Source organism: Dendrobates tinctorius, unplaced genomic scaffold (genome assembly GCF_039654945.1).
Source record: "Dendrobates tinctorius isolate UK_male_01 unplaced genomic scaffold, ASM3965494v1 ptg000275l, whole genome shotgun sequence".
In the NCBI taxonomy this organism is placed as follows: Eukaryota; Metazoa; Chordata; class Amphibia; order Anura; family Dendrobatidae; genus Dendrobates; species Dendrobates tinctorius.
In genome coordinates this window covers 1567391-1576409 of record NW_027361942.1, presented here as the reverse complement: position 1 = coordinate 1576409, position 9019 = coordinate 1567391, and the positions used below count along the sequence as shown (strand labels likewise).

General features: G+C 47.7%; 1 protein-coding gene across 2 annotated transcripts in view; it reads left to right on the top strand.

Annotated features, from left to right (window-relative positions):
* The first annotated feature begins 377 nt into the window (after positions 1–377).
* DNHD1 (dynein heavy chain domain 1) overlaps positions 378–9019 on the top strand; it is a 185293-nt gene continuing 176651 nt past the window's right edge. For both annotated transcript variants that reach the window (XM_073559822.1, XM_073559821.1), the window contains exon 1: positions 378–784. In XM_073559822.1, coding sequence (XP_073415923.1) covers positions 746–784 — 39 coding nt within the window. In that variant the 5' untranslated portion in view covers positions 378–745. The remainder of the gene's footprint in view (positions 785–9019) is intronic.

Below are 9019 nucleotides of genomic sequence, written 5' to 3'. Positions count from 1 at the left end.
CTCTATACATTGTGTATCTCCATACACCTCTATACATTGTATATCTCCATACACCTCTATACATTGTATATCTCCATACACCTCTATACATTGTGTATCTCCATACTCCTCTATACATTGTGTATCTCCATACACCTCTATACATTGTGTATCTCCATACACCTCTATACATTGTGTATCTCCATACTCCTCTATACATTGTGTATCTCCATACACCTCTATACATTGTGTATCTCCATACACCTCTATACATTGTGTTCCTCCATACACCTCTATACATTGTGTTCCTCCATACACCTCTATACATTGTGTGCCTCCATACACCTCTACGTATTGTTGAGAAGTGACCTCATATCTCGGGGCAGCAGCAGCTAAGATCCTTGCTGAAATCACTTTCCTCCTTCGTCGTGTGTGAACACATCCCTGTGCGCTCCAGACCAGCAGACTGTCAGAACTTCTGCTTTTATAGATGTGACACCGCCATGTGATTGGCGGCAGCATCTGGCTGCTTCTGACTGTGGTCATTACTATGGAAGCAGTGAGGGTGTACTTACTTTCTCTTGCACAGCGTCTGTATTTTGGGTAACTCTTGGTAATTTATCACCCTTCTGGTCCTCCTATTACGTGGGGGTGCAGCCCTCCATGCAGCTCTGCTGTATAATGGTGTGTGTGTCGCTCCAGGCTCCGGCGCGCTGTGTATCGAGTGCAGCAAGTCAGTAATGTGCAAGACGAGTGCACACAGAAGATGGAGGAGTGCTCGCGCCAACTCCAGGAGGCGGAGGAGGTCTGTATATGTAAGATAGAGGCCAGAGGAGGCACATGACAGGTCGGGGAGTCTACTAAAAATATATACACCCCTGTATTGTCAGTGTATACATTCAGTGTTTTGAAAAAGTATTCATACCCCATGAACTTTTCCACATTTTTTCACGTTGCATCCATAAGCTTAAAGTTGTTTTCAAATCAATAAAGATGATGTAATCAAAAGATCTTGGAATAATAATAATTTCCACAATTGGATTTGAAATAATAAAATGTTTCTGTGCTGAGATAATCTTATACGTGTGCCCCTGCTGTACTGTATAATGGTCGTGTCCGACCATACAAGAACATGATCTGATCATACTACAGCTCCTGGGCAGGGGGGAAGCAAAAGAGAGCATACAGATATTACCAGATAGGATCACAAATGATTCTGTCTTTGAGGTAAAACATTTTTTAAAAACAGGCAATGAAATGTTTTATCTGACATAAAGAATCAGCTGTGATCCCCAGCTGTAATGTCTGTATACTCTTTTTCTTTTCCAAATTTTTGGAGTACACAACTAATAGTTCTCCCCCCTGAGCTGTGGATCTCTGCGGCTTCTCCAGTGACCATGGTTCTCTGGCTGATTCTCTCATTAGTTCTCTCCGTGCTTGGTATGTCGGGTTAGGTGGACGGCCATGTCTTGGTAGGTTTGCAGTTGTGCCATACGCCTTCTATTTTTGGATGATGGATTGTACAGTGCTCTGTGAGATGTTCAGAACTTGGGCTATATTTGTCACAACTCTGTTGTTGTGTGTCCTGGTACCAGGGGCTCCTTCCCTGTCCCTAATGCTAGGGGTGCCCTAGTACATCCTGTTCCCCAGATTACTTCTGATGGTGAAGAATCCAGGGCCACGTACCTTGCCTAGGCTCCTGAATCCGCCCTCAGTGTGTATGGGTCGCCCTCCCAGGGCTGTGGGGACTCGGTACCGGGCCGGTATCAGTGGGACGTGTCACAGCAGCGGTCACCCGGACCGTGGCCCTGGGCGCCCAAGTAATAGGAAGATGTGAATGGTGGAATGTAGTTAGATGAATAGTTCGTGACGCCACCTGTGGTGTTCGGCAAGGGAGATGTTAAGCCGACGCTGCGTGCAGATCCGCTGGAACTGATGGTATGGTGCAGCAAGGGTGTAAAAGCTCCCCACAGGTGAAGCTGTAGTCCCAGGGCAGTGTAGATGTGGTCGGCACGGGGATGTAGCAGTGCCGGAAAGTTAGGAAGCAGACAAGACACAGCGATATGCAATTTCTGTACCTTTACTTGATAACTGCAGTCCAGGGTCCTGATTACAGATGGTACTGGAGCAGGCTAGCCTGGAGCAACTCAGGAATTCTCTCTCAGCAGATGGGCTGTGCAGTCTCCTTCCCTAGCGCTTATTCGAATGATGTACTCCTAGTACTGAGTTACACTGGAGTTCCTCCTGCCAGATGTTCCCAAGAACCTCACTTGCACGGCAGACAGCTGTAGCCTATCTCGGGGACTCCTTTCTCCTGAGTCCCGGATCACTATCCAAGATGCTGTTGTGCCCTCAAGTCTTAGATGGGAGTAGGGCATCTACAGCCTCCTACTCCTATGGTGTCTGTTGCAGGACCGTTAGTATCCGTACAACCGTGGAGACCAGGCTCCAGTTCATGCGCTCTCTCCAGAGATGAGCTCGTCCTCTCCGCTCTATCTCAGCGCTCCTTCCACACGTCTGCACACTTCACCCTCCGCAGACTAACTGACCACTCCTCCCCTGAATCCCGGTTCAGAGTTCCCCCTGCTGGCCTGGAGTGGAACTGTGTTGCATGCATAGATTGACTGCGAGAGAGTCCCATCATTGCCTCCAAGCCTGGCATTACCCTCCCCTGGAGGAAGGCAAAGCCAGTGTGACGACCATACTCCAGGGGGCGCCACATGTACCCTTCTCCCACCCAGGGAAGAGTGGAGTAGTAGTGTACCATAGTACACCAATCAGACTAACAAAGTAATGTGAACAGGGATAACGGAAAATACCAATATTAGGAAAATTTAGTAACATAGTTATCAAGGCCGAAAAAAAGCCCTGTGTCCGTCCAGTTCAGCCTATATTCCGTCAGAATAAATCCCCAGATCTCCGTTCTTCTAAAGAACCTAATCACTGTAAGATACAATATTGTTACGCTCCAGGAAGACATCCAGGCCTCTCTTGAACCCCTCGGCTGAGTTCGCCATCACCACCTCCTCAGGCAGGGAATTCCAGATTCTCACTGCCCTAACAGTAAAGAATCCTCTTCTATGTTGGTGGAGAAACCTTCTCTCCTCCAGACGCAGAGAATGCCCCCTTGTGACCGTCACCTTCCTTGGTATAAACAGATCCTCGGAGAGATATTTGTATTGCCCCCTTATATACTTATACATGGTTATTAGATTGCCCCTCAGTCGTCTTTTTTCTAGACTAAATAATCCTAATTTTGCTCATCTCTCTGGGTATTGTAGTTCCCCCATCCCCTTTATTAATTCTGTTGCCCTCCTTTCGCTCTAGTTCCATATGAGTTATTCCTTAAATAACTGTAGCACCCATCCAGAGCTGCCTGTTGCCTCTCCTTGTGAATGACATGCTTCCCAACCGATCCCCCCCTCCCTTCAGCACATGGTCATTTTATTGCCCTGACTAGTTAAATTCCGTTCATCCCGCCAAGGATTTAAGATTTCCTTTGTCTATTCAAACTCAAATTTAATAACTCACAATATTCATAGGGACAGGAGAAAGATATTTCCATAATCGGTAGAATTTAGAATTTACACACCGCAACGTTTTGCAGCCTGTGCGCCCATCAGAAGCCAGGGAAAGTTTCCCCTCCCCAGTAACATGCAGACGTGTCATATTTGGTATCTAAAGAAAGATAAATTGGCAGGGGAACATATAATGCTCCCGTCATCACCTGTAAGGTCCCCAGCCAAAGACGAGGCAAGTAAAAGTTTTTAATAACTTTTAAAAAGAGGCGTACACTCTTTAACTCAGCCCACTCAGTGAGGTCAGCAAGAAAAAAGCATAAATGGTATGTTCATCCACCCAGCTCTCCAGCTCTCCTGCTGTCTGTCTATGAAGAGCACATAGTACATCACCCAGCTTTGCACACAGACTTGCCTCTGCACCTAGCATTCACATGGTATGTTCATCCACCCAGCTCTCCTGCTCTCCTGCTGTCTGTCTATGAAGGGGACACAGTGCATCACCCAGCTTTGCACACAGACTTGCCTCTGCACCTAGCATTCACATGGTATGCCTTCCAGCTAACCCCAGCTTACCCCAGAGTTATTTATGACCTTGTTTACTCTGGCTTGATCATATGCATCTGGTCCACTCTTAATTGTCTGGCCAAGATGAGCAGAGACCACTCCTCTCTGCTTCACACCTGACTGCACTTAGTTGTACATATATTGCATAGCTCAAGTCTGCATAGACTTCAGTCTGCAGTGTGATTCCTAGAAGTGTGTCCTAGAAGTGTGAAGTTAAATTTTAGAATTAAAACCAGAAGTGAACCTGAAGGGAACTGAAGGTAACTGTACACAGTCACTGTAAACAATGTTTCTGTTTGTTTTCACTTTCACCCCTATAATCCTTCACTTTCTGTTAATTCCCCTAATCCCTACTCCTAGTAAGGAACTGTTCATCTCTTCTTCAATCCTCCCCATCCACCTCACCTCCTCAAAACTGTTCCTTTACATACAATCCTCTGTCTCCAAACACAGACAGCCCCCTCATGCCCTCTCCTGCTCCCACCTGCTAACACTTTCTCTGCTCCTTCTCACTGCTGGTGATATCTCTCCAAATCCTGGTCCTCCTCACCACATTCCCACAGTCATTTCACAACTGTCATGATCTGACAGTTTTAAATTGCACTGGGTGAACTTTTTTTACTTTGGAAAGTTCAAAGGTGTTTTGACTGTCCCCGGTGGTGGTTGTGGTATTGCACCTTAGGTTAGGTTTGTGCACTTAATTATGAATCAGGTGTGACACCCTATAAAGGTGTGCTAGGGGTGTGCAATCACTGCCTGTGATATTGTGAGTTTGTGTTCACTCTGAGTTGGAGAGCCTGGAGGAAGGATGGAGCTGGTGAGGAGTCCTGCGCAGCTTAGCCAGGGAGGACGTGTTTCAGCTATGGTGTCTGGACGAAGGGCTGGCATGGCGTGGTGGAGTCGCAGTGATGGTGTCAGCGGGAAGTGTCTGCATGGGCTGGTGGAGTGGCGACTATGGAGAGTGGCACTCACATGTGGGACTTGGCTGCTGAACTGGACTCAAGCATGCTCGACTTCGGGTCAGAAGCTGAACTCATCCTTGGGACTCTGGTTCTAAGCAGCTGCAACTGGTGGTGGACTCTGCTCCAAGGCTGCACTAAGGTGAAGGATCCTGTTATGGGTATGGATCCGGGTGGAGGAGAAGACGCACGCAGGTGGTGGGCTCTGTTGCTGGGAGCGCACGCAGCAGAGCAAAGCTAAGTGGTGTTTCCCCTGTATTGTCTCTTTCCTCATGTGTGTTATTAGTGCAGTGGTGGGATTAGTCTCCGCACCGACCCATTCCCTAGTGAGGGTTTAGGGTCAGGGTGAGCAAGGGCATTAAGGTACGCGTGCGGCGACAGGTGCGGAGCCTGTTTAGGGAATGTAAGGAGTGCAGGGACACTGGCTCAGGGGAGCTTAGGAGGTCTCCATGTCCCCATTCCCTATCGCAGGGCCCACCATTGTTAAAGTTTCCCAGGTTCCCCCCTTATTATTTAAATTCGCCGTACTGGAGGCGGTGTTTCCAGAAATGTATTTATAACGTGTAATACCTAAATTCGCCAGGTGGAGGCGGCATATCCACCTGCACGTTTTATTATTTAAATTCGCCCCACTGGAGGCGGTGTATCCAGGGTCACGTGTGTTATGGGTTCGCCTTGCGGTAACACCTGCGCCCAGACACACAGTGACCATGACATTATCACAGGCCTTACAGTTTTTTTTCTGGTGAGCTTTGGCCATGTGGAGACCGCTGAGTAATTGCTGCCGGGCCTCACTGATGTGAGTGGGGAGCGGCAAGGTGTTTAGAGCAGCTGCAGCAGCAGTTATCACGGTCTGGGGCCTCTGCTCAGGTAACCAGGAAATCAAAATGGCGGCTTTGGCAAATTGCGGGTCTGGCAAAAGCCCCTGGAGTCGCTGCTGGGGAGCGGGACTTGCTCATGCACATGGGCGTACCCAGGCAGGTGGGAGGAATGGTGCCCCACGGAGCTGCTTGGTGTTCCCCGAGGTGAAGGGGTGCGTTCCAGTGATGAGCAGACTGATGTAGAGTCCGCGGGGTTTACGCCAAATCTTCAAATACCACCGTAGAAGCCGCCCCTCCTGGCCGTGTGGAGGCGACCAGTGAGTGTATATTTCCTCCATTTCCCATCCCCTTCTCCTCCTGGTGTGTGCAGCAGGTGTGCTGCGGGGGAGTAGGGACAAATCTCAACCCTCGCCATAAACCAACCCTGGGAGGCGCAGACCTCATGGTGAAGAGGGTTGGAGGGTGGTGATCCCTTGGTGAATAGCGGGGGTGTGAGTGTGGTGACACAGGGCGACGCCTCTGTGATCAGGTCCTGAATGAGTTCACCAATTTTTTGACAAACGAATGTGTGTAATAAACATTCAGGTCCGGACCTGTGTGTGAACGAGCGTGTATGTGTGCCACCAAAAAACATCTTGTGGAAGTGTGTTGTGGAGCCTGATCAGCTCATAACAAACAAACATACACATACATAAACTCGCTCCCCAGGTCGGCGCTGTGGAGATGAGTGGTGCCTCCAAAATGAACTTTATTGCCAATACCAGCGGTGCGTTTGTCATAAACCTGAAGTGTCAGGTAATGGTGGGGTGAACTCAGGGTCTGGGCGTCCCCGCTGTGGGTGTTTCCCTAATGAGGGGTGGTCTTGAGGGTCCAGAGGCCCCTCATTAAGGAGGGGGTACTGTCATGATCTGACAGTTTTAAATTGCACTGGGTGAACTTTTTTTACTTTGGAAAGTTCAAAGGTGTTTTGACTGTCCCCGGTTGTGGTATTGCACCTTAGGTTAGGTTTGTGCACTTAATTATGAATCAGGTGTGACACCCTATAAAGGTGTGCTAGGGGTGTGCAATCACTGCCTGTGATATTGTGAGTTTGTGTTCACTCTGAGTTGGAGAGCCTGGAGGAAGGATGGAGCTGGTGAGGAGTCCTGCGCAGCTTAGCCAGGGGGGACGTGTTTCAGCTATGGTGTCTGGACGAAGGGCTGGCATGGCGTGGTGGAGTCGCAGTGATGGTGTCAGCGGGAAGTGTCTGCATGGGCTGGTGGAGTGGCGACTATGGAGAGTGGCACTCACCATGTGGGACTTGGCTGCTGAACTGGACTCAAGCATGCTCGACTTCGGGTCAGAAGCTGAACTCATATTTGGGACTCTGGTTCTAAGCAGCTGCAACTGGTGGTGGACTCTGCTCCAAGGCTGCACTAAGGTGAAGGATCCTGTTATGGGTATGGATCCGGGTGGAGGAGAAGACGCACGCAGGTGGTGGGCTCTGTTGCTGGGAGCGCACGCAGCAGAGCAAAGCTAAGTGGTGTTTCCCCTGTATTGTCTCTTTCCTCATGTGTGTTATTAGTGCAGTGGTGGGATTAGTCTCCGCACCGACCCATTCCCTAGTGAGGGTTTAGGGTCAGGGTGAGCAAGGGCGTTAAGGTACGCGTGCGGCGACAGGTGCGGAGCCTGTTTAGGGAATGTAAGGAATCATAGAATCGTAGAGTTGGAAGGGACCTCCTGGGCCATCTGGTCCAACCCCCTGCTCAAAGCAGGATTCGCTAAATCATCCCAGTCAGATGTCTGTCCAGCCTCTGTTTGAAGACTTCCATTGAAGGAGAACTCACCACTTCTCGTGGCAGCCTGTTCCACTCATTGATCACTCTAACTGTCAAAAAGTTTTTTCTAATATCTAATCTGTGTCTCCTCCCATTCAGTTTCATCCCATTGCTTCTAGTCTTTCCTTGTGCAAATGAGAATAAAGTTGATCCTTCTACAATGTGACAGCCCTTTAGATATTTGTAGACAGCTATTAAGTCTCCTCTCAGTCTTCTCTTTTGCAAACTAAACATTCCCAAATCCTGCAACCTTTCCTCATAAGACAGGGTTTGCAGACCGGTCACCATTCTGGTCGCTCTTTTCTGAACTTGCTCCAGTTTGTTGATGTCTTTTTTAAAATGTGGTGCCCAAAACTGGACACAATATTCCAGATGAGGTCTGACCAAAGAGGAGTAGAGGGAAATAATGACTTCACGTGATCTAGACTGTATGCTTCTGTTAATACATCCTAGAATTGCATTTGCCTTTTTTGCTGCTGCATCACACTGTTGACTCATATTCAGTCTGTGATCTATTAGTATACCCAAGTCTTTTTCACATGTGCTGTCACTTAGCCCTATTCCTCCCATTCTATATATGCTTTTTCCATTTTTATTGCCCAGATGTAGTACTTTGCATTTCTCCCTGTTAAAAACCATTCTGTTTGTTGCTGCCCACTTCTCCAGTTTATTTAAATCTTTTTGAATCCTCTCTCTCTCTTCTCTAGTATTAGCTATCCCTCCTAGCTTTGTGTCATCAGCAAATTTAATCAGTTTACCCTCAATTCCTTCATCTAAATCGTTGATAAAGATGTTGAACAATACTGGGCCCAGGACAGAGCCCTGTGGTACCCCACTTGAGACATTCTTCCAACTGGATGTGCAGCCATTTACGACCACTCTTTGGGTCCGATCACTAAGCCAGTTATGAATCCACCTAACAGTTGCCTTGTCCATTCCATACTTAGTCATTTTTTCAATAAGGATTGTATGAGAGACTTTGTCAAATGCTTTGCTGAAGTCAAGATATACTATATCTACAGCATTTCCTTGATCCACCCAATCAGTGATACCGTCATAGAAGGAAATTAAGTTAGTCTGACATGACTTATTAGTTACAAACCCATGCTGACTCTGTTTAATCACTTCATTCTTATCCAGGTATTGACATACATGTTGTTTAATAATTTGTTCAAAGATCTTTCCTGGTATAGAAGTCAGACTCACCGGCCTATAGTTACCTGGGTCCACCTTCTTCCCCTTTTTGAAGATAGGAACAACATTTGCTCTTCTACAGTCTTCTGGCACTTCTCCTGTTCTCCAAGAATTTTCAAAGATTATAGAGAGGGGTTCAAAAATTTCTTCTGCTATCTCCTTCA